The sequence below is a fragment of the Syzygium oleosum genome, unplaced genomic scaffold, assembly GCF_021117445.2.
Source record: "Syzygium oleosum isolate NSW1041296 unplaced genomic scaffold, Sole_v2.1 Sole_v2.07, whole genome shotgun sequence".
Lineage (NCBI taxonomy): Eukaryota > Viridiplantae > Streptophyta > Magnoliopsida > Myrtales > Myrtaceae > Syzygium > Syzygium oleosum.
Genome location: NW_026607491.1, coordinates 3,306,313 through 3,330,722, shown reverse-complemented (window position 1 = coordinate 3,330,722; position 24,410 = coordinate 3,306,313). Strand labels below are relative to the sequence as shown.

General features: G+C 41.0%; 3 protein-coding genes across 10 annotated transcripts; 2 read left to right on the top strand and 1 right to left on the bottom strand.

Annotated features, from left to right (window-relative positions):
* Window positions 1-1,141: 1,141 nt before the first annotated feature.
* On the top strand, window positions 1,142-5,164 carry LOC115690697 (GATA transcription factor 8). Its single transcript, XM_056313338.1, has 4 exons — window positions 1,142-1,332; window positions 2,539-2,618; window positions 2,843-3,065; window positions 3,922-5,164. The coding sequence occupies exons 3-4, from the start codon at window positions 2,847-2,849 to the stop codon at window positions 4,708-4,710; spliced, it is 1,008 nt and encodes a 335-aa protein (XP_056169313.1). The 5' UTR covers window positions 1,142-1,332; window positions 2,539-2,618; window positions 2,843-2,846; the 3' UTR covers window positions 4,711-5,164.
* Window positions 5,165-8,527: 3,363 nt separating this feature from the next.
* On the bottom strand, window positions 8,528-16,417 carry LOC115690696 (uncharacterized). Of its 7 annotated transcripts, XR_008816992.1 has the most exons (19): window positions 16,265-16,409; window positions 14,876-15,100; window positions 14,544-14,613; window positions 14,187-14,370; window positions 13,554-13,606; window positions 12,292-12,380; window positions 11,791-12,027; window positions 11,469-11,533; window positions 11,091-11,151; window positions 10,863-10,980; window positions 10,712-10,793; window positions 10,542-10,614; window positions 10,404-10,465; window positions 9,987-10,082; window positions 9,679-9,833; window positions 9,506-9,602; window positions 8,978-9,055; window positions 8,700-8,897; window positions 8,528-8,631 (listed from the first exon to the last, which is right to left on the bottom strand). XR_008816992.1 is itself a non-coding variant. In XM_030617136.2 (18 exons), the coding sequence occupies exons 1-18, from the start codon at window positions 16,269-16,271 to the stop codon at window positions 8,787-8,789; spliced, it is 1,860 nt and encodes a 619-aa protein (XP_030472996.1). In that variant the 5' UTR covers window positions 16,272-16,417; the 3' UTR covers window positions 8,528-8,786. The 7 variants fall into 7 exon arrangements, 6 of the variants coding, with proteins under 6 accessions (XP_030472996.1, XP_030472995.1, XP_056169318.1 ...); XM_030617136.2 differs by having other exon boundaries at window positions 8,528-8,897; window positions 14,876-15,097; window positions 16,265-16,417; XM_030617135.2 differs by having other exon boundaries at window positions 8,528-8,897.
* Window positions 16,418-17,509: 1,092 nt separating this feature from the next.
* Window positions 17,510-24,137, top strand: LOC115690698 (mRNA-decapping enzyme subunit 2). 2 transcript variants are annotated; one of them, XM_030617142.2, is made up of 8 exons: window positions 17,510-17,769; window positions 18,418-18,569; window positions 19,482-19,609; window positions 20,286-20,381; window positions 21,760-21,912; window positions 22,363-22,466; window positions 22,575-22,639; window positions 23,662-24,137. In XM_030617142.2, the coding sequence occupies exons 1-8, from the start codon at window positions 17,690-17,692 to the stop codon at window positions 23,844-23,846; spliced, it is 963 nt and encodes a 320-aa protein (XP_030473002.1). In that variant the 5' UTR covers window positions 17,510-17,689; the 3' UTR covers window positions 23,847-24,137. The 2 variants fall into 2 exon arrangements, with proteins under 2 accessions (XP_030473002.1, XP_056169392.1); XM_056313417.1 differs by having other exon boundaries at window positions 17,745-17,868.
* Window positions 24,138-24,410: the final 273 nt, after the last annotated feature.

Genomic DNA, 24,410 nt, shown 5'->3' with positions numbered 1-24,410 from the left:
ACATGTCTCCCATACTTTCAAATTAAGACTTCACCCTATTTCCTCCTGGCAAAGGCCAAAATGGGTTTTCATTTTCATATTTGATAAAGTTATAGAAACAAATCTGTTCCATGATGGCATCCTAATAACGCCGCGCATTTCCATTTGAATTCGCTTTATGAAGTTACTATAGTTGCTTCGAAGTTCTTAATTCTACCTATCATTTGGTTTTGCACCAATCATGGAAAATAATCTATCCTAAGATGTAAAGTTCATTATAAAATGGCCATCTTTGGACGAACCATGGCCTGTTCTTATAACTCTCAAAACCCTATTCCCTACACGAGAGACCGCCGCTCGTTCCGTCCTGCTTGGGGAGAACAACGCAACTCGAGCTGCCTAGTCGTTTGCTACCTTGAGAGGTCAAGACTCAAACGACCAGACGCTTTTGCATGCTTCTTTGTGGTATATCATGACTCTCCTAATCATTTGTCGTAGTCTCTATCTAATTGTTCGTGATTCAAGAACAACATCCAAATCACAATTACAAAAGCGAAGATTGGGTCGCTCATATATAGTTGCAACTTTTATGTATTCTCACCATTTTTCCAATTCTGGTAGCCCGTCGGTGAGATTCACCGGTCGTCGAACTACAACTCCTCTTGTTGACAGTCAATGCTACTAATTTGGCGATAAATTGAACATCATATATGTCGCGAGATTCGCTTCAATTTATTCGAACAAAGTGTGTGGCTCGAGTGATTTCCTTTGCCATTTTTGCGATTGTTCTTTCCCCTTCTTTTGCCATATATAAATTAGGCGCAGATTTTTCATTTTTGGGGAGTTTTCAGTCGTGCTTGCGAAAAGACTGCTAAGAATTGGCTGTATATTTGACCGAGATGGATACGCGCTTTACATGGTGGCGAAGCAACTGGCACTGACTTTTTGATTTCCAGAAGCAAATTATCTTCGATTCCCCCCCATAAAAATTCCATCTTTTTTTTTTTTTCTCTCTTTTCTTTTCTTCCCTTTGTTTGCGAGAGAGATAAACTGTCGGAAACAACGGCGGTTAATCCTGACATGCCCCGAGAATGTGAAATTTGGAAAGAGTCTCGCTCTCTCTCTCTCTCTCTTTCTATGTCCTGTTTCTCTCTCTATCTGTCTCTGCATGTGCGTGTATATAAGCCACAAGCTCTCACCCATGGCATGATCTCTCGCTGTTCTGTTTTCTTGTTGTTGTTGTTGTTGTTTCTACAGTCTCTCTCCGAAGGGACCCAAAAAGAACTGGAAGGGTTGGAAGCCATTGAAGTTTTACTGATCCCCATTTTCAAGAACTGAATTGGCGAGGAAAAAGTAAGCCAATTCCCGCACTCTGTTTTTCATTTTCCCCCCACTGTTTTCTGTTCCAAACCCATCAACATATCCTCTCTCTCTCTCTCTCTCTCTCTCTCTCTCTCTCTCTGTTTTTCCATTTCTGGTGGGTGTGGGTGGCAAGAAAGGGGGAGAGAAACTATCGGCTGCGAAATTGAAATGCGTGACGAGAATTAAACCGAGGAGAGCGGTGGTGGGTGCAGAAGAGGAGAACCGTTAAAAGAGCTCCTTCGCCGGTGCACAGGACATTTATATCTCAAGCTCTCGCCTTTTCTTATACGTTATTGTTCTTTCTGGGTAGAATTCACCATTAGAACGTCGCTGTTGACGCCAATATGGCTTTAAGATTTGCGGGAAGTCCTCGTTACTCTTCCCCAGAATTGAGGTCCAAAAGCACCGCAGACGATATGGTGGAGCTGCTGGCATTGTCCTCTGAAACATATTTATTTTGAACAGTTTTTTTATTTTTAGAACGGTGGGATGATGTGGGGTCTTTGGGTAATGAGAGAGAGAGAGATAGAGAGTAAAAAGACAGCTAGCAATGAAGCAAGATTGCTCACCTAACGTTAACCCCCCACATTACCACCACCCTCTCTCTCTCTCTCTCTCCCTCCCTCCATTTTTAGCCTCTGTCTCTCTTCTCTCCCCTTTCAATCCTCTCTCTCTCTCTCTCTCTAATTCTTGGTTGGGCTCCCCCTCCTCCCCCACTACAAGGTACTACTACTCTGCACTTTCTACTTGACTACAGAGCTTAATGGAGAGAACAGGGCTCTCCGTAATGCCCTGTTTCTTTTAGCTGACTTTTCATTCTGGGTTTTGGTTGAATCTTAGAAAAAAACCAAAGTCTGGATTTTGGAAGTGGGGGTTTCATTGGGATTCGCGAGAGGGAATCATCGAGAATTCCCAGGCTTTTCTGCATGGGAACGCGATTGCTTCTTCCTTAACCTTTCTTTTCCAAAATTCGGGCTTCGTTATGGGGGGGCCAATTCAGTGTCGGCAGAGACCAAGGCTCTCTCCATTGATTCTTGTAATGTTTCATAAGAAATTCGTGATTGCCATCACTCAACAGGATAACAGATTGAGACTCTGTTTGGAAAGCTCAAAACGGACTTTAACTGCGCAACCTCATTTGCTGTTTTTCTTTGACTGATTGAAAGTATAATTGGATTCATCTTGCTTTTTTTGCAGGAGAGCCTGAAGAGGACGACATCTCAGGTGTCTGAAGATTTTTGGCCTTTTTCTTCTTAACTAGGAAGCTTCCCATTAAGGTAAACAGTTTAGCTTTCTCCAGCTAGTATTCTCGGATTCTTTCCCTCAATTCTTGTTTCCCCCAAGTAATTTACTTTATTGGGTTCACAACATATTTTTCAAATTCAGACCTTCATACAGTAACTACAAAAGCCACTTTAAAGGTCCTTATGCTGAATGATAAGGAAATTACAAGAATTTTCCCTCCCATTGTCTCACATCGTGTCGCTCCGAATTTCCTCAGGAAAATGACCGGACCCAACTTCATCGACGAGATAGACTGCGGCAGCTTCTTCGACGACCTCCTCGATTTCCCCAACGAGGACATCGTCGATGCCGGGCTGCCCGTCGGGAAGCCCGACTCGCTCCCGAGCATCTGGTCGGCCCAGCCCGAGTCGCTGCCCGGCTCCGACTCGGTCTTCTCCGGCAACAGCAGCTCCAGCCTCTCCGCCGAGCTCTCCGTCCCGGTAAGCATCACTTAACCTCGGAGGCTTTCCTCCCGTCGTGTGATGTCCGAACCAGCTTTCGCCCGACTTTGCTAAACTCGTTTTCCTCTCCCGGGGGGGTGTCGGTTTCGCGAAACTCCGGTTCACTAGGCGGTTACATTATCAAAAACGCGCTTGGCTTCTTTTAGGCTCTTTTGAATTTTGTGCATCGTCCTCCAGCTTTTCTTTTTTTTTTTGTTTTCAACGTGAGGTGGGGCCTCCCTCGTTTTGGACGTATCGGCGACGTCACGCGCGGGTCGGGTCTGGCCCGACCCGGCCCGAATGATTGCCGCATTGATTGCCGGCACGTGACTTGCATGTGACTCCTCTGCTTTCCCAGCTACAATTTTCCCTTTGTCCTTTTTCTTTTCTGGAGTTTTCCGCTGTTGCTTGGAAAACCCGTAAAGGTCTGGTCTTTAATGCACAACATCACTTTACGTGACGGTGAGGTTAGCTTCAGATGCACTTTCGCTCACTCCCATGGTCTCACCAAAGTCGTAGCATCACGTTCATAAGTCAGACTGTACCTTCTTTGTCAGCCCATTTTCTTATGTGTTCATGTCACTGGTTTTTTCCCTAACTTGTCTTTCAAGCTGAAGGACCTAAACGAATGAATCTTTAGACAAGAAGAACATAGGGTTTTAATGCTAGAGATGTGTGTCCACTTCGTGTTGAGTTCAGTGTTTGATGCTAGATATGGCAGTGAAACGATGACTTGCTAACGGGAAAGAGAGAACATAGGACAGAATGAAGCAGTGATATGTGTTTTGGTAACGCTTTGGTTTTCATGGTTCTGTAGAGAAGGGTTTGTTTCATTCTTGGGTTTTGTTTGGCGCAGTACGAAGATATTGTGCAACTGGAATGGCTGTCGACCTTTGTGGAGGAATCCTTCTCGGGAGGGAGCCTCACGATGAGCAAAGACCAGGTCTCCAATGGCAACAACAAGGACTCGTCCCAACAATTCCAGACCCCGAGCCCGGTCTCGGTCCTCGAGAGCAGCAGCTCCTGCTCGGCCGACAACAAGCCCGGGCCGCGCAGCCCCGAGGCCATCAACCCGGCCAGGTGCGGCAGGGCTCGGAGCAAGCGGCCCCGGCCGGCGACGTTCAATCCCCGCCCGGCGATGCAACTCGTCTCCCAGCAGTCCTCGGAAGTCGCGGAGAACGAGCCCAGCTCCGAGAACTACGAAGAGTCTGATTGCCCGCTGGTTGTCAAGGTCCCGAAGAAGCAAGCCGACGGTGCTGAGCCCAAGAAGAAAAAGAAGATCAAGTTCACCATGCCTTCGGCACTGCCCGCCGAGGCGGATCAGGGCCTGCCGATGCAGCAGGCAGTCCGCAAGTGCCTGCACTGCGAGATAACCAAGACCCCGCAGTGGAGGGCCGGTCCACTGGGCCCAAAGACACTCTGCAATGCGTGCGGCGTCCGATATAAGTCGGGCAGGCTGTTCCCGGAGTACCGGCCTGCGGCGAGCCCGACTTTCATCCCGTCGCTGCACTCGAACTCTCACAAGAAGGTGCTCGAGATGAGGCACATGACCACCGAGATAGCCGACTCCACCGGGACTGCCTCGGCAGAGACCGACTCACTGGAGTTGATCCCAAACATTTCGCCCCGGTTGGATTACATGTGAGGATAGGGGAGGAGGATAAGGAGAGACTTTGCTCCTGGACGAGAACTCAGAACATCTCCATTTTCGATGTTGAGCCGTGCTTACTTGGTCGATCGTTGATCGGAATTCTTTGCTTCGTTGGTTTTTTTTTTGTACAGGGGACGGACCAGGGCATAATAGAGCGATAGATGATCAATATCATTAGTCATTAGAGAACTATAATGAGAGATTTGGGAGAAAGGTTACTGAGAACTTGGGAGCAAATCAAGTTTAAGAGTAGACCTTTAATCTAGTCATTACTATTGGTAGGTCTTAAGGATAATTAGAGTAATTGCTATTGGAAGAATCCTGTGTTGTTTTGATGTTTTCCCTTTTCTGGGTTATTCCGTCCTTGATTTTCCTGATCATGGGAAACTCTTTTGCAGTTCATTTTGTAGTGGAAAAGTTGTTAGACCAGAAGAGAAATTTTGGGTCATGCTCTCTCCTGTCTCTTCTATCTGTGCTCCCTTAGTCTCTTCTGATATAATAACATGGACTAGAAGACGCAAGAAATGTTTAGAAAGAGATTGTTGCAGATTTTCTTTCGAAATTCAAACACTCCAAGATTGGAACGGACGTGCCCAGATTTGATAGCATATTGAAACAAAAGTCGTTGAAGTAATGCATGTGGGGCTAGTGGTGTTATATGCCTGTTTGGAATAAAAAATTTGGGAGTGATCATGTGCTTGATCCATGGAGATTTTGAAGACTTCGCAGTGAGAGAAATAAAGGTCCAAATGTGTTCCGTGAAGGATTAAACAATTCAAGGGTGTGTTGTCACCGTGCGATAGGCTGTCAAGACAACAACATTCAAACATTAGAGCCTTCCAATTTTGCCGAGTTTAATCTCGCGTCCCGTCTCTATAACCAAACGCCGTCTTGAGATTAGTCGATACTCGAGTTAGATGTTTTGATCCCAACGTCTGTTAATAGGTTATGTGGTAAAAAAAGCCAAAGAGTCCCATGTCCCATCTCTTTTTACAGTTTTCAAAAGGTGTTCACCGACTTAATTAGATAAATATATTGCTAATGATACATGGGGGTGAATCTTAGGAAAGCATAAAGATGGCATGATTAGGAGTTAAAACAAAGAATTCCAGTAATCCTAAAGCCATCATTGCCAAAGAAATAAGGGTAAAAGCAATCATTTGACTGTTGGGAAGAAGAGAGGCATCTCAGCTATCCAAAGAGTGTGGCCATTGAATTACACCTGGTACCCTTTGTGCATCATGCAACAGGAAGGTTAAAGAAAATAAAAGTTCAACCATGCTTCCTGGTCACTGCATCTGAGAGCTTCAGATGGAAGAATGGTGGGGTGACAAAGTTGATCTTGAATTATATATTCCTCCAAAGCATGTCTCTTTTACTCTTTGAACTACCTTTGGAATTGAATAATGTCCTTTGTTTGGAGGTTGACCCAATAAATTAGGCAACAGGTAATGTAGAGTCATATGACTCTAGTCCTGGACAACCAATCACAAAGATCTCAACCATGTTGTTAAGGACTAGAATAACCAGATTTTCTGTGGGTTGAAATTCCTTCTTTATTGCCACAAATTGGTGGCACAATCCTTGCTGTAATTGAAGGGCACTGAAACAGATTGGTGGGGAGGAAAGATCTGTGGTTGAGGGATCCAAGTCCATTCCTCAGTTGTAAATTGAATAATTAGGCAGGAAGTCCAGGTCTGACCAGATGCAACAAGAGCTCAATTCAGCAACGTACCAACTAAAGTGATGGTGCTCTCTGTCTAGGGGACTCATCATCAACCGGTCATTATGGTGCTCTTAAGATGATCAAGACATCCCATCACCCCTTGAAATTCTCCCCAGGACATAGTTTCAAGTTACGTTTGATTGCGATGCATTTGATGGAGATTTTGATGGTTTGAGAAAGCTGGAGACTGCTGATTTGATAACTAATTGCTGATTTTTTATCATGACGACATGCCACCCGCAATGTGTGGCAAAATAGGGAATGTTTCGCAGTCACTCTCTCCTGATTACGATGGGATTACGGACAAACAGGGATGGCAAAGTTTCCACGTCAAGCGAAGTGCTCTCTATGTTTTCGAAAAATGGTCTGAAATGAAACTATTTTTTTGAAAGACGGTTTAGAGTGAGATTTATCTCAAATAAGTATCCGAGCTCATCGACCTGCCAGACATTCGTCGGCCAGATTACACGTGCTTATTGTGTCGGCTAGGGCTAGAGCAATTTTGTCCAAACATTTTGATTTGACCCAATTTGAAGAAGCCCCAAATTGCCACTTTCCCCCTTTCCTCCATTGTTCGATGAACTAAGGACCGTTCCTCTTAACTGCGGAAGATTTCTTTGGTGAGCTATAGAGAACGCTGTTTGAAACAAGCAAAGCTTCAGAACTGCACCCAGTACCCGATGCTCATGTTCCTGTGATGAAATTCAAGTTTAGAGTGGATTTGTTTCGGAGAAAATTTCGTGATAAAGAAAAATATTTTTTGAGAAATCATTTTTTAGGAAAAAATTTTCCCTTTTCAGGTTAGAGAATTCATTTTCCTAATTTTAAGCATGCATATTTCTTCTTCTTCTTTTTTATCATAAATGTTTTTTTGTTGACCGATCATTTTCAGCAAATTCAAACGCGTAAAAATTCAGAAAATTAATTCGCGGAAAATTCCTTCAATCAAACAAACACACCCTTAACAAACAGTGCTTCAATAGATCTTATTTATGCGAAGTTGTCTCTTTGGGTTATCCCTGAAGTAAGTGATATCCTTGAATTTTGTCAATAATCATGCATTGAGTACCACACCTTGGCTTAAACTTGCTTTCTCTTGCATGTACCACTGCATATATTAGAAAAAAGCATGTAATGTTTTGATCAGGTACTTTGTTACCTTCGTTTTATTTATTGGACTGCAATTGTCCATACATCACCGTAAGCATTATTCTGCAGATGGTGGACAGTATTCCTCTTTTCAATTGCTAATTTGGGGCTTCTTCAAATTAGGTGAAAGCAAAAAATTTCGAACTGAACTACCCCGATCGATGAGCTCACGTCTTGATGTGATACTAAGTCGATCATTTCAAACTTTATTTGAAATTAGGTACACTATGCGGTGCGGCCTCTTTTGAAAAAATGGCCACGGTCCAGATTCTTATTTGAAATTTTCCCTTTTATTAAATACTATTCTATGTTTATACTGGCATCATATCCCATCCAGGGACGAGTATCCGAAGATTTTCTTAGTGGGATCAATGAAAGAGAACCTTCTAATCTATGCGAAACAAATATGAAATACGCCTAGCGAAATACCAAATGGTCGAACAAGAAACTTCTACTATAGGTTGAAAGGAATTCTTATAACATGGTAAATGAAAGACTGATTCCACATGGTAGATCGACGGAGTAACCAGGCACTGTAACTTGCCACAGAGCCTGTGCATATCCTCGTTTGTATCATCCTATGTTCAAGCAATACGGTGAAACAGAACGCGCGATTGGAAATGATGAGCAATTGAGGGAAAGCGGGCGCCGAACCACGGGATATTTGCCCAAGAAAATCTCGGCTCCGTGAGAGATTTAGATCAGATCAACAGTACGTCCAAAGTCTTCATCATTACAAACATTAGATGCATGGTATATTTCTTTGGGAGACATTACAACAATTAAGCACGGAAAATGCACATTAAATGTAAAGAACGGTGATCAGCAGATACACGCAATCAAAATTGATCCAACATTATAAAACAAGAAAATCTTAAAAAGCTCTATCAAAGTTGCATCGCTACTCCCAGTAAAATAACATACCTGTGACATCTGTCGTCGAAGAACTTTTCTTATTTATCAGAACAGCTTAGTAGCATTACACATGGAACATAAGTAAAAACTAAAGTAACATGGCCATCGACCAGTATTTCGAGTACCTGTGACTAAAACCGTCAGAAAAATGAACCATCCTCAGAATCAGAGACGACGCACTGATTTGACGTACCTTACAGAAGTAGATGCCAAAGCCGACTTTAACTGCCAGTATAATGTGCCAAAAGATACTTGTACCAAAGCGCTCTGGATCATCTGCTCATGATACTTGAACAAACTTGTCTAATGCGGATGTATCCAAAGCCGCAAACTCCTTCACAGCCGCAAGCACCATGAGTCCAAGTTTTACGGCGTCATCATGAGTTGGTGCCTAAAGTAGGTAAATTTTGAGCTGAATTCTTAGTCCAATAAAATCATTTTTATGGTAGCTTGTGCAAGAGATTCTTCTACCTCAATGTTAAGAGGAAGAACAGGATCATGGAGCGAGAGCCTCAGAAGGAACCATCCTCCGAACCCGGACACCCGGACCTGTTTAAGCAGCAATCAGATAAGAGATCAGCATCACATGCAAAATGCAAAGCTCACCCAGCGTCTTGCGCTATTCAGGGAGAAAGAGAGGAACTAACTAGATAGCATGATGGACCTACATTTGCTTCAAAGTAAAATACTCCTCTGAAGTCACTAGTTCAGATATTATTTCGGTAAGAACACACAGCATATTGCTCAACTCATTGTGCACCGATAATTTTGACTCCTCTTGTAGATACAAATCCAGAACCAATGTGGATTCTATTGCAATGATTAACTCTCCTTCTTGCTCCCATCCCCAGGAGCATTCAGAAAGTATGTACTTTAATTGACGATTAGAGGATTAACTTGCCTCCTCAGCATATGAATACAATAATACACAGTCATGGATAGCTGCTGAAGTGATGAGGTCTAATCTAGCAAGTATAACTGCATCGATTCAAAACTTACCCCTTCATAATTTACTGGAGCTTTCTGAAGATTTGGCTCTAAATCAATAGAGTTGTCCAAATGCTTCAACACTGCCTCTCCATAGTCTCGGAAAGATCTGTAACCTCTATGCTATCAGGATCTTAGAGAAGGAAAAGGAAAAGGACATTGTGAGAAACCAAGAAACCACGTACTCTCCCTTTAAGTCTGGATGACTCTGGTTGATCTTCAATCTCAATTCTACAGCAACAGCTGCTTCTTCTAGACCCTCTACCAGATCTGTCAAGACTCTGCTGCCGCTACCTGCTCCTGAAGCTCGAGCTGAAGCAAGTTTGTTGAGAACTTTGACCTATAACAAGTTATAAGTTTTGGGACTGTAAAATATTAAAAACCAACATTTTGTGACTCAAAGCTTTCAGTGCAGTTGCAATAAAGAGTTCATGGTTAATCAAAATATAAAATGCTTAATATCTACAGCACCACTTTGAATAGGAGAACATACCATGAGGTATGCCCCATCATCGAGCCAATGATTCTCCTTAAGAGCTCCATGACCACTGGTCTCGATAGCCAGATGAGACTCCTCACCAGTAGAGTTCTGTAAGGATTTTCATTTCATATAAATAGTAATGTAACATAAAAAGCAAACTGGAAGAGACATTAAGCTAGAGCCGCTATTTGTCCAGAGGAACTTTTATGACTCACTGAAGTGTGATGTTCAGCACGCAAAAGATTCAGTGAGAGATGCGAATGTAATTGGAGTGATGCACCTATGTTCTTTTTTCATATTTCTCTTTTTGGGCTCTAGCCCACCTATATTCGTACATCTGCCTCTTTCTTTTCTGTTGAACGTTCACGCGATGTACCCCAACGCAGATGTATTTTCTACAATAAAGGAAGTTAAAAATAATAATCTTACCAGGCGTATAGCTTCATCAATGACATTTTTGTAGCCTCTTTTGAACCTGTGGTGCTTTCCCCCTATGTCAGACCAGATGCAGGTATTAATTCAGAAATAGTTCCATGAACGAACAAAACACATTCAATTCTGCCATACCAAGTTTGTTCTCGATGAAAGTTGTCAACCCATCAGAAGTCACACTGTCTGTCACTATAGTAGTTCTCGGATGCTAAGGGGAAAGAACAACCAGAAATTATTATTCTTTTTCCAGATGAAAGCATATGTAAGAATGAGAGCCTTTTAGTATCTTTGAAGGTAAAGCTTACTTCTTCAAGAACAATGGCAGACAGTAATGCAATCAGACGATTCCGGTTGAACTCCCGACCAGTCGAATCCACAGCAGCAGATCTGACATACTTTCTTTTAATACACCTGTGTCATGTAATCCAAGGGTGAAAGGATCACATAAACGATTACCTGTCTACATCTGTGTCAAAAATAATCCCCAAATCAGCCTTGTTATCCAGGACAGCCTGAGTAATAGCTTTCATGGCTACCTTATCCTCCGGATTTGGAATATGGTTCGGAAACAAACCTGCTCTCAGAATATAACTTTTATCAAGAAGAGATTATTGAGATTCAAAGGAAAAATCAAGATGAGATTGCAAATTCAAACTTGAAGAAACAAAACATGCAAGCGATTACCATCTGGCTCCAAGAATTGACTACCGGAAGTAATTGCCCCAAGAGGTTCGAGCACCTTTGCCTGATAAAATATAGAAATAGAAAATCCACGTGAATATAAGGAAACTACACATTGCGAAAGGCGTGAAAAGGTGGATGCCTTGATAAGAACATAGAACATGCTTGAGATAAGATATAATTACTCTAACCAGAACTTGATGAATTATCTAGAAGAGAGACATGACCATTATCATGAAACTCTAACTTTATTGCTCCGTAGCATTCATGATATATAATGAAGTAGAAAATCCATGCAGCATTGTGTGGTAGAGAATGCATCTCTTCTTGGTTCTCATGCTAAATGGACAAAATTAAAGGCAGCAATTAAAAATAACTTACAGCAAAGAAACCTCCTGCTCCATTTCCAGCATCAACCACAATATGAAACCCCTCCAATGGCTTCTCTAGAGTAAAAAAGTTGATAAACAATCAGAGAAAAGAATAATATTTTGTCCAAATTACATGTGCAGAGGACTTTACTAGCTAACAAGTACAACTGGTAACCACATGAAGCAATCGAAGGAAGGATATGACATAACTCACATTGGTCCTTTTCGCACTATTTTTTTTTTTTTTTGGTGTAAGCCCTTTTTGCATTATGCATGTTGAAAAATATTCTCATGTTTCAGAAGTTAACTGGGAACTGTACTAGATTAAATACCTATATTTCCGGCAGCTCTGCGCACTGCCTTAACAAGGTCAGATGTATAAACAGTCATGTAATCAACTCTTTTGACTGATGCAGAAGCTTTATTTCTTGCATCCATTAAAGCTTCAACACTACTGTTCTTAAATATATCTGCAGCACGCTCCAAGATGTCTTTAATGTCAGCTTTCCCAAGCCCTCCAGCACTTGTAAAGAATTTGAACCCGTTGCGATTGTAAGGAAGATGACTAGCTGTTTGCAGGAAAAAAGAGAGAAACTAAAGTTCAATTAAGTAGAAAAATTCTGAGATTGACTATCTACACACCAAGCATGAAGCCAGCAACAAGTCTCAACTTCAAATTGATCATTCACAAATACGTTAGGAGTTGGCATCCAAAGCATTTAAGAGTAGTAAAAACTCAGGTATTGTCAAGAAGTCATTAGTTGATATCACCACTTCAGAGATATTTAAAAGAGAAGTACCCCGAAAAAGAGACTAAAAAAATCACAAGTTACCTGTAATCATGATGGATCCATCAACTGGACATAGAATTGCATCATCTTCTGTGAGTGTGCTGTTAAACATTGCTGGTGTAGATGCTAGGCTACATGAAGCCAAAAATAAACCACTTAGATGTTCACCCAGACAATGACCAAAAAATGGAGGAGTCTTCCGAGGTAGACAGGTATCATAAATATCAAGCCATCTACCCATAGTCCAGTATATCTAACCAACATATCAAGATACATACTCCTGTGAACTTTATTTGTTTCCAATGTAGGCTACAATAGACCAACCTGCCCCGCCGCCACCGCCCCCCCCCACCCTCTTTCTCAATAAAAAATTTCCTATTTCCCTATACCCTTACCCTTAATATGCAATAAAAGGTCATCGCCCCCTCTATAATTCATAATACTTTAAATTAATTTAACATATAGGAAGCTCCTGTTTTAGACCTCAACTAACGACACACGATATATTAGAAGAACAAAAAGAAAATATTATACTCAAGTCTATCTATTCCACGTATTGATTAATTAGTCACTAATTATCTGGACTATTTGTATAAAGTTTACCCAAACATATATATTAAAAAAATGAAAGAGCACAATTCATGCAAAATGAAAACAAGGTACCAAACATGTTTTGAAAATTTTACAAATTGGAAAAGAAAACGATTTGTGAATATTCTAATGAAAAAAGGAAAATGTTCTGTGAACCAATATGCACCCAAATCTTTTGGTTCCTCAATGTATTTAACAGCAAAAGCTTCTGCAAAATTGTTCATGTAGCAACAAGACAATTATGTGACCTGTGCAACTTATGCAGTTTTAAGATAAAGAATTAAAATAAAACTTGCTCTTCAAGCAACAATTTTAAGGACACGTGAATAAAAGCATATACACATCATCACACAACTGCATCACACAATGTGCCGATCAGACTTCAGTAAAAGATGAATCCCACAAAAGAATGGTGCAGAGAAAGGGGCAAAAGACAATCCACTAAAGCGTTGAAATCAGTCTAATTGGTTTCCAGGTTTGAACATCTAAGGTCTGCTTTAAACAAAAATTGCATAACTAGATTATGAAACACCAGAAGCAATGCCTAGACTAGAGTTATTTTCATGCCCCCTACCAAACCAACCATACTGAACTTACCAGATCCTAATAGCACTAAACCAGAGATCATGCAATGCAAATTGTTCACCAGCAAGAAACTCAGAAACAAATCGGAAGCATGAAATGGCTGAAATCTAAAGCGAATTATCACCCACCCATATTGAATGACATCCACTCCCATACTGGACATTCCTCGAGAAACTGCATCCTGAAATGTGATCAGTAAAATCTTCCATTACCATACTGATTTTCACATTAAAACAACTATTGGTTTATTGCATCTTCTATTACAGAAAATTGTGTTAAAAATTCCTATAATGTCTTTATACAAAACACCAGCAACATTATCATCGTTAAATTATATAAGAATGTGTATCTTCTGCAGACTAACTTGCAAATTAAGCAAGTCTGACAACTAAGCTCCAATTATTCAGAAATTCGATATCTCATATCAAAATTAAAAAAAAAAAAACCCATCAAATCCAAACCATGCAACCAATAATAAGATCAACCACTGGCATCAGGTCAACTATTTTCTCTTAAGTTTTTTTGAAAACCAAGGTGACAATACCATCCTAATATCAATAGTCGTAACACTGGGCCAACAAAATTTTTGTCATGCTCTTTCTTCACTCAGAACGAATAAGCGAAAAATCCATGAAGAACTTAAAAAGGACCTGGCAACAGCATGTCTCAATAGAGTATCATACTTACCGGTTAAACATTTTCCATTTAGCAGCCAGATGTAAAGTCTAAATTAAGAAGCACGAATAGAATGAGCAACTTACCAGCAATGTCTGTGCAGAGATTCGTGAGTCATGGCCAATGGAAATACTCAACCGTCTTGGTGTCACCTCTTTCTTCTTATCCTTCAACCATGCAGCAAAAGCAGCTGCAATTGCCTCGGTGACTGGTTCAGTCAGAGTGACAGGCTCTCCTTCCACACCAGCAACAGCCACACCTCGGATATCACTGAAAAAAGAAGAAGAAAATAACCCTGATAACATGATTCCAGATAAAATAAATTGCAACGGTTTAAATAGGGAGGAAAGTAGAAAGGAAGACTACAGTAGCACTCTAAGTCAGCATAGCCACTGCATTTAACTTACTCGAAGGATATTAAATATAGTCCCGCCAAAACATACCTGCCATTTTGAAGCTTCAAAAAATCAGCTCTCTCTAAAGCTGGTACTGCAGCAGCAGCAGATGGAGCAGCTGCAAAATAAGTTCAGAAATGATAATTTGGCTGGTTAGTTCCTAGTGCATTCATGTGAACATTGGCAATCCAGAATGTATGATATCCATCTTCTTGCATTAATTTGTAAATTATAATCTAATCAGCATAGAAATCGAGTCCTGCTAGGACACAAAGATAAAAGGAAATATAAGACGCAGCAATGAAGATCAAGAATTCTTTTTAAGATTATCCTAGATGCTATGGCACTTACAACCTGGATATTGAGAGTCTAGAACAGACCGTTGCAGAGTACAAGTCCTCGGTTTACAGAAGTTCTCTGGTATTTTGATACGTTGACCAATTGCATGGAAGTGGTGCCATCCCATGCAAACTTCCCTCCTTGAAAGGGAAGCATGCTGCTCATATAAGGTGAAGAACAGCCCATTCGGTATCGATTGACAAACTGGCTATTCTTTTGGTATTGCTTTGCTATAAATATATTTTGCATAATCTTCCCTGATGCTGCTGCATAAGAATTTGCAATTATATCAGATCATTACTCTAATATCCTGGTGGCAAGATTTAGTAATTAAGGTCAACACATTTGGAATAACTAGAGGTAATATACTTTTATATTTTTAATTTAGCTAACCTGTATAAATGAAGGAGGACTAGTCACTAGAACTGCTTATCGGTGTCACTCGACAATGCATTTGACGGACAGCAGGAAGGCTCATTCATGAGTCATGAGCATTGGCTAGATCGTTCACGACAAAGAATACCACCCCGGGAGCATACTACGCACTTTCTAACACTACATTTCTCAACAAAATTTGATAGGTTCTGGAACCTATACCCGGCTTGCTCATATACTTCTAAACAAGTTCCCTTATCTTTTATTTGGCTCTCTAAAGACTAGAACACCCCCAATTCATTTCTATACATATGTCCCGTAACTACTATGAACACTTTGTCATATCACAAATTCGCTTCCTTTCTCAATTCTTTTTCCATTCCGGGAGCCCATTCATAGTGATCTTGTGTACTAGCCCCAGACAACAGTAATGCATGTCAAACTAAACGTGCCATAAAGCTAAAGTAGTATAAACGAGACTACGTCGCCCATAACCCATTAACCTTTACAAGACTAGTCCTCTGTACTTTAACAAGCATGAGATACAGAGCTTGGGGCGAGAACACAATTTAACCGGCTCCAAAAACAAAACCACGCAATATGGCAAGTACTAAGTGCTCCACATCGATTATTACAAGCATGTGCAGGGAAAGGTCAACTTTTTAGAATAGATTCTCGTTCATCGTCACTTTCTACAGCAGAAAGATTGCCAAACAACTCGCGAGGTTACGAAGCGCCGCCTTCCACGTTCCCAAGGCCTTCGCAACAATAAGCGACAGTTAATCTCTACATACAACCCGCGTGGCAACTGGCAAGAAGCAACCGGCTTCTTCTAGACGGGGCCACGAATCTTAGAACAACACAAGATGGCGGCAGACAGCTAAGATTAAGGATAATCGCAAATGACAGGACGCGGCGCGGCACCAGCGCAGGCGCTCACTCGATCAAACAGGCGGGCGCGAACGAAAGATCGGGTGCACGAACGCAAATCGAGGCCGAAACGAGCCGGATTCAGAGAGGGAGAGAAGGAGCGAGAGCAATCGGAGGAACTTCACCTGCCATCTTCGCGCCGCGAGGAGCTGGGAATGCGATTCAGTAGAGAGAGAGAGAGAGAGAGAGAGAGAGAGGTGACGGAATGTTGTAGAAGAAGAAGACGAGCGGGTGAAGAAGACGAGGGAGGAGGATGGTGAAGGTGAAGCCAACCTACAGATTTTTGGTGCGCCCACTCGTCAACGGCCCTTGTTTCTTCCGTTTTGATTAATAAGCGGCTCTTTTTTTTGTTTTTTACGTTCCCGAAAAATAATAAAAATTTCCAACTCTTTTTCGCCGGTTGATTATTTCAAACGGCTTGAGTCGTCATTTTTAGAAAAAAATATTTTTCGAGTTATTTTTTTTTTCGCAAAACAAACGGAGCTAAGCCGATACACTATTAATTGTACCCAAAGCTGGTGACTTTTCTCTCTATTTTAAGCAAAAAAATAAATAAAATTATCATGAATATTAGAATTGCATCTCTTTTCTTTAAAAGAAAAGGAGATAGTTTTTGATCACTGCTTATTGAAATGTTTCTTTAAAGTGGAGACCGTGGTTCAAATCTTGGTTAATACAACGCTTTTTTATTTATTTATTTATTTATAATTAATTGGTGCAAAATCATTTTAGAACTGTTTCAACTTAGGAATCGTTCGACGCTTACAACCTTGAGAACTGAGACCCAAACCAATTTAGTCCGGCAAATGGATTCTTCAAAATCGAACCAAACTGGACGATTCCAAAGTCGATTTAATGCTCACCCCCTACCCTTAACACATTTAATTCCCGATGTTGCTCTCGACAGAGCTAATCTAAATCTTGCTAAAACAACATCAAATATCTCTGTTTTGGCCGATGAAGTTTAAATCATGTTTCCCTTACTCTACTTCATTTCGTGTGCCCTTATCCTTTTTTTTTTATCAATAAAACGGTGAAACGAGATAATCAGTGCTAACGATTTTATGTCTCAAACCCTTATGAATATTCGAATTGAGTCACATTACTTTACCACTTTGCATCACTATGATCCAAATTTTCGAGGTTGGTGAATCCGTCGCTGCAACCTATTCAAAAAGCTAGCAGAAGCATAATTAATGAGGAGGAATTACTTTATAGATATTTATCTTTTTGGGATTTATATATATATAGTATAATATATATTTATAAGCCTCCGGGCCAAGGGCCCAAGTTCGGGTACCAAGCTTCGGGTCGGGTAAAACCCGTCCGACTCCCCCCCTGAAGCTCCGGTTCCGCCGAAGCAAGCGACACAGTGACAGTCGCAGACGGCGCAGAAAATCGAACAGAGCGACGATCGACGACGCAAGGACGAAGAAGAAGTAGAAGCAGCGGCGGCGGCGGCGGCGGAAGATAGCGCGTAGACCCAGTCCCCTCATGCCTCCTCTCGCCGGAAAAGCAAAAAGCTTTCCGATCAGCTGAGCGATCCGCCGATGTCGTCTCTCCACCGATCCTCGAGCGCTCCGTCCAAGAACGGCCTCCCTTCGCAGGAGCTCCTCGACGATCTCTGCAGGTGCTGCCTCCATCGATCATTCGCTCCGTTTGCGTATCCTCGCGCGCGCGTGCCTTAGGGCGTTGCGAGCCTTCTAGGAGTTGACCTCGGTATGCAGAAGTAGGTTTTTCACTGCTTATCTGGCACGAGCACTGTAAGGTCTCGTTTTGGTTGAGCTTGTTCGACTGCAGTCACGACACGAGCGAGGCTAGCGCTCGTTTCGGATTTCGGTGGTGATGATGAGTTCATGCTTAGGAGACGAAATTCGAGTTTGGCTGGGTTGGTTGACTGCGAACATGTTGGCATTTCGTGGGCGGCTGATCGCTTTAGTTTAATTCGCCATGTACAGCCAGTAGCTGCAATTGTTTTGATAGAAATGAACTGCTGGGTTGTAAATCGGGTCTCAAATGAACATTTTTGCCATGGATATGATTCTTCTCGGATATTCGTTCCATCTAGCGAAAACGAATAGATTATTGAGTCTATCTATGAATTTAAAGGTGCACAAACAGTTTGGATTATGGTTATTTCATCTGCGGTATCTGAATGTCTTGCTGCATTGGACGGCTTATGAGTTATCTACTTGGTGGCACAGTGGTGAATTGCTTATCAGTGAAGTCTTTTTCCTGTTTTGCTGGCTCTGATTCTTTGTATATTACTTCTTTGCAGTCGATTTGTTCTGAATGTGCCCAAAGAAGACTTACAGTCATTTGAGAGGATTTTATTTCTTGTGGAATATGCCCATTGGTTCTACGAGGATAATTCAGTAGAGAAGAATCCGTCTCTGAAGTCATTGAGTCTGAAAGAGTTCACCGGTTTACGTATCCTACAGAACATGCATTGTTCATGCATATTTCACCTGTCAAATCATGGCTGAGTCCATTCTTCCTTTGCATGGAATGGTTGAAACTGCTTGCATGTCATTTGTTTGTACTCCTGCTGCCACTTGTTATCTAATGCGACAGGATGGGGATTAATTGTGTGTGACAATTAAGAATTCATATTCGTGATTTCGGTTCAAGTAAGCAAGAAGCAAGCAGATATCAAGCAGGAACTTTCTGTGATTGGCACTTGTTCATCTTATTTTGGTTTTTCTCCACTCTTGCCTGATATAACTTGCAAATGGACTGCTATTTGTTCTCTATTGGCATTTTCGCCTTTCCATCTGATGTCGTAGGAATACCGTAGACTTTGGTGATTTTTGGACCCTTATATATGATAGAATGAGAATGGAGCATGAGCTTTTGAACTTGCCCGACATTAAGAATTTATTTCGTTCTGCTCATGATTTGGACTCTGATATCAAAGATTGATTAAAATTACGGACCCCTCAATGAGGTAAATCGTGATAAAAATATCTTTGTTTGACCAGTCTAGCCATCCTTATTTTAACGGTCGTTCAATCATCTCTATCGGGAAGAAGATTGATACTGCCTTCTTGATGAGTTCCTATCAGTTAGTGACACAGTAGGCAAAATGCCTGAGTCGGATTTGCATCATCTGCCAAAATATAATAACTGATGAAGATAGGAGTGTGTGTTCTGTGATTAATGATTATCTTCAGTCGATTGTTTTAGATGCTGGGAGTGATAGTAATATTGCATAACATCTATAAGAGCTCTCTCTCTCTCTCTCTCTCTCTCTAGTGCATGCATGTCTGTATGTGTTACTGACGCATATTTGCATTTGCAAACTCCGGTATTCCAACACGTTGTTCTCCTTATTAGGCTAAGTTTTTAACAGCTGCGAAGTTTTGAGACCTTACGTAGCTCATATTGATGACATTTTCAAAGACTTTACTTCCTACAAGGTTCGAGTTCCTGTGACTGGTGCAATTATCTTGGATGAAACATACGAACGGGTAATTTCCCCTTTGAAGTATTTTAGTCTCTAGATGATTCACCTTCTTGTACAAGCATTCTTTGGAGCTTCCTGCCAAGTTGCTTTAAGTTGTCATGATATTGGTAACAAGCTTGACCGTTGTGAATTACTATTTTACAAGGTGATTATGTTGGTAGGCAAGCATATCTGGTTGTCCATTTTGTCAGTTCATGAGTTCCCTGCTTTTGCCTGCCCTCTTTCCAGAAAGCTCAATTAGTAAATGATCCATGGTCATTGGAAAGATTTCTCGTCTCTTTATAGACCGTGTAATTCATGATGTTTAGTTACTAGTATCTGTTCTGATATGATCTTTGTCTGTGAGAGAAAGGAAGGAAAAGAAGAATGTCAATGATTTTTATGTAACCTATGAAGTCATGATGTAGTTCAATACCATGGGCTTCTAAATTGAGGAATCTGTCATTTAGAGGAGCAGGAAAACAAAAGACCTTGTTAGTCATATTCCGAACTACTTGCATGATACAACCTAGCATTTTACTTACTTTTCTTTACAATTACAAAAGAAGAGTCATCATTATACTGCTTGGTGGATGCTTAGAGATTTTTTTTTTTCCTTTGCGCCCTTTCTGTTTGTTTTATGATTTTATGAAAAGTAAAGCCCTAACATTGTAAAACTGTTAAAAATAATCCCTTGGCAGTGCCTACTAGTGAAGGGATGGAAAGGAACAAGCTGGAGCTTTCCTCGTGGGAAAAAGAACAAAGACGAGGAAGATCATGCATGTGCCATTAGAGAAGTGAGCTTCTTTCCCTCTACATCTTGAAGTTGGTTTCTTGTTAATAGAGATGTTCTCGAAAACTGCGGACTTGACTCAAGTCATGATCAGTTCCAGGGTCAATCGGTTCCCATCTTAGAACTGGAAACTGGACTGGTTAGGAACCGACCCTGATCACCCTGGGAATCAAACTGGACTGGATCGGCCGGTCCTAGTCTGGTTCTCAGCTTGTCTCAGGAACTGCGGTGTCTTAAAGCACACTTCAAAACAACTACATGGCATCAAACACAGAGAAAAAAAGCTGGTCCTTTCAATTGAAAATGAATAGGCCTCCATCTCCAGAGGAAAATTCAAGAAGACAATACATATATATGTTTTTCCTGATGTTTGCTTGGACATAATTGTACATCCAAACACCTCCTTTCAATTTGACTAAAAACCTTGGCCACAACTAATTATTCTTATAGTTATCTGGTTCGAGAAACTTGCACACTACACACTCATAAATATCTCAAGATATAACCACACTATAATAGCAACATCTGCATCAACAACACTAACCAGAACTTCTTCAATTATCCTGAATGGGCTACCTGTACTGATATGTCTACTCTATTATGTACCCTCCAGTACGGAACCTTTGCTAGACTAGGTACTTATTTTCACTATTGTAGGGTGTCTGGTGATGAATCCCACGGAAGTCCAAAAGCTGAGAGGCAAGGCGAGAGCGAGAGCGAGAGAGGGAGGCGAGAGAGTTGAGAGCTGTGATGGAGAGGCTAGGGTTTTGCCTCTGCCCAAAGGGCCAATGCAGCTTTAGTTTAGAAGAGAAAAAAATTACGAAAAAGAAAGGAAAGAAAGTCTAGGCACACCAGTTCTAAATTTTGGGAACCAGGAACCGCCTAGAATTGGCCAGTTTGGTCATGCTCTCGGGTTGGACTGGACCGGTGCTCACCCCTAGAGTTGAGTATGCAATTAGGGATAGCCTAGGTGTGAGAAAGGGTTTGAACCCCTACTCATTAAGAATATAGAGTACTCTAGTTTCTCTTTGTTTGAATCGAGAAAGACTAAAACATAGAGCGAAATGAAAAGGATTTTGGTTATTTGTTTTCCTTTCAGGAAAATGAGTAGGAGGAAACATCTTCTCTGAAACTTGGGTTGGCAAATAGTGACTGAAGTTGGTTTGTGTTTTGGCTGAAAAATTTTCTGTTTGGTATGGTACTTAGTGCTATTGTGTGTCATAACAATTCACACATGATTTTGTTCCCATCTATAACTTCATCAAAGTTCAATCAGCTGAGTTTGGGGAACTGTATGGAAATGCTACTTCATCGCTTTTCTCACATCTAAGCCACAAGACATTAATATGCTGCTGACTCGTTCTTTCTCATGGCCAATGCAGGTCCTAGAGGAAACAGGTTTTGATGTATCAAACCTTCTCAATAAGGATGAGTATATTGAGATGATATTTGGACAGCAGAGAGTGCGGTTGTATGTAATTGCAGGCGTGAAGGATGATACTGCCTTTGCTCCACTTACTAAAAAAGAGATTAGTGTATGTCTTCTGTTTGGGCAATATGTCACCCGCTTTAATTTGCAAGCTGCATTTGTTAGCATTTTACGTCATGTAGAATGGAGACCAAACAGTTTCGTCCTTCTTAAGGAACAAATGAACACTGCTTTGTTGCTGAAGCTAAACATGGAAGACGTGGCTTTTTGTCCAGTTGTCCTCCTGAATAAATGTTTCAATTGCAGTCTCGGATTTTGTGAGCTTGTGGTCCTGGGATTACTGTATTTGCAGCTTAAGGATTTATTCATAGTCTAAAATTTGCCACACTGTGTTTAAAGCATTATGCTGAGTTGTAGCTATATCAACTTTTGTATATAATGTCTTGCTCCTGCTATAATATTGGGTTAGACCTGAGAAGAGGGAGGGGGTTGAAGCTAAGTAAGGGATGAAATTAACACTCGTCTCTCGAAAATCATTTCTTTCATTTATTTGCAGGAAATTGCATGGCACCGCCTCGATGAGCTTCAGCCTGCAAATGACGCCGTGATATCTCGTAGTATAATTGGGCTCAAGCTATATATGGTGGCTCCTTTCTTGGCGTGCGTGCTTCCACATCTAATTTGACAAGATTTTTGTGTTTCAACCAAAAAAAAAAAACTTTGGAAATTGCATTTCTGAACCGTCTATATAATTATTTGTATTTGCAGATCTTTGAAGTCCTGGATTTTGGCACATCAGCCTCCTCCTGCAAGATCTCATATACCTCTTAAAGGTTACTCTCCTTTTGAACTCCTGATAGTCTTCCACATAATAAGACGTATGGTGTTTCCACATCGATGTTGTTGGGACAGAGATGTTTAGTTGAGACAAGTTAATAAAAATAATGTATTAAAAAATGTCTTGCGTTTCTTTTCATCTATGCAAAGCATCAATATATGCCAGTAGAGTGACTTGACCTTCATTTCTCTCAGAGTAGATGGGAAACTCTTTGATTTGACCGTCAATTAACTCGTGAAGGGTCTTCTTTTCAAGTATCAGATTATTTTGAATACATAACAAATGGGAATTGATGTTCTAGGATACAATTAAGGGGTTTAATGTTATGAGGCATGATAAACCTTGGACCCATATTTAATTCATGCAGAAATCCTCATTCTCGGTGTTCCGGCTACTTCATTTTTTTCTGCCCAAAGTAAAACATCTACTCCATACATTATTTTCCATGTTTTTAATTCTTGTATATTAGAAGAGGGAACTTGGATGTGGACAATCATTCCTTTGATTTAACCCACGAGGATGGCACGAAGGAAACTGTAAGATGAGTCTGTGCTTTGTATGTTGTTGGCTTTACAGGGTCATGGCTTCCTAATCTCTTGTAATAGGGGAATTCTTTTTGAATTGTTAGTTTTCATCAGGCTCCAGGATTCCATCTGACCTACAACTTTCTTTGTTACAATGTTACATTTTATATGTCGCCGCCTTTCCTTGACAACAGATGTGTCTGAGCAAATTGTTCTTGTTATCCACTGTCTCGGCAGTCACACAGAAGAACTTTGGTCAAACATTTTACTTCTTTCTTATTTTTCATAATAAATTGCATTATGTACTAGCGTGAAATGAACCTCAAGCTATTTGTTCTCATAGTTATGCTTTGGTTCTTGCCATCACCCTTCTTATCTGGATTTGACTTTTGTATGATGAGTAATTCATTTGCTGTGGATTTTACTAGATAACTTCTGTGTATGCTAATTTCTCTGGGCTGCGCTTTTAATGAGGTCGACATGTCTTTTCCAGGAATTTGTATTTGGAAGGCAAAGAATAGTTCTACGGGAAGTAGCTCCACCATATCAGAGCCTCAGCCAAGTAGATCTGCGTCTAATGTTCACTCTTCTAACTCAGGCCCTGGGAAAAGTTTCCGTTACTTTAAATTTGATACTGCGGCAATTTTAAGAGCAATGGAAGCTGGCTTCTCTTCTTGAAAATAAAAAAAAAAGGCCTCTTTTCGACAGCGTCCCCTACTTTTAGTTTCGTGTCACCTTAGGGCTCGTTCTGGCTTCTTTTAACCCTTTCATGATATGTTTAGTGTACATTGGTGTTGTCGTGGCGTGATGTTTGTCAGAGTGTTAGTGATGTATGTCTTGTACAGCTAGCATTTGTATAGAGGCATGATGCAGTTGGTAGAAACCATTGCACAAACTTTGTTCTTCTTGCCTTATGTACTGCTTTCAGAATGGTCATCACCATGGAGTGATCTCAATGGGGTACTATGAGATGAGAACAGTATGTGCTTGCGTGGGTGCACTATGGTCAGATTGTCACGCTTTTGTGCCTAATCTTAACGTGCCTGATCATTCTATTGGGAGACGGGAGTGTTCTAAAGTTCGGTTTTTTCTTGGATAATTGAGTTTTCTTCACAAGAAGAAAAAGGGGACGACATATGCTCAATAAACGTGGGATATTTGTCCAAAAAAATCCTAAATTTATTGTGTGACGGTCAATTCAGTCCTGAATTTTTCCTTTTGATCATTTTAGTTCTAAATCTT

Coding starts and splice junctions, on each gene's coding strand:
- LOC115690697 (XM_056313338.1), top strand. CDS start 2,847: ATGACCGGACCCAACTTCATCGACGAGATAGACTGCGGCAGCTTCTTC. Junction 3,066..3,921: donor CCGCCGAGCTCTCCGTCCCG/GTAAGCATCACT, acceptor TGTTTGGCGCAG/TACGAAGATATTGTGCAACT.
- LOC115690696 (XM_030617135.2), bottom strand. Junction 10,981..11,090: donor TCAATTCTTGGAGCCAGATG/GTAATCGCTTGC, acceptor TTCTGAGAGCAG/GTTTGTTTCCGAACCATATT. Junction 10,466..10,541: donor TTTCATCGAGAACAAACTTG/GTATGGCAGAAT, acceptor GGTCTGACATAG/GGGGAAAGCACCACAGGTTC.
- LOC115690698 (XM_030617142.2), top strand. CDS start 17,690: ATGTCGTCTCTCCACCGATCCTCGAGCGCTCCGTCCAAGAACGGCCTC. Junction 18,570..19,481: donor GAAAGAGTTCACCGGTTTAC/GTATCCTACAGA, acceptor TATTAGGCTAAG/TTTTTAACAGCTGCGAAGTT. Junction 20,382..21,759: donor ATGCATGTGCCATTAGAGAA/GTGAGCTTCTTT, acceptor TGGCCAATGCAG/GTCCTAGAGGAAACAGGTTT.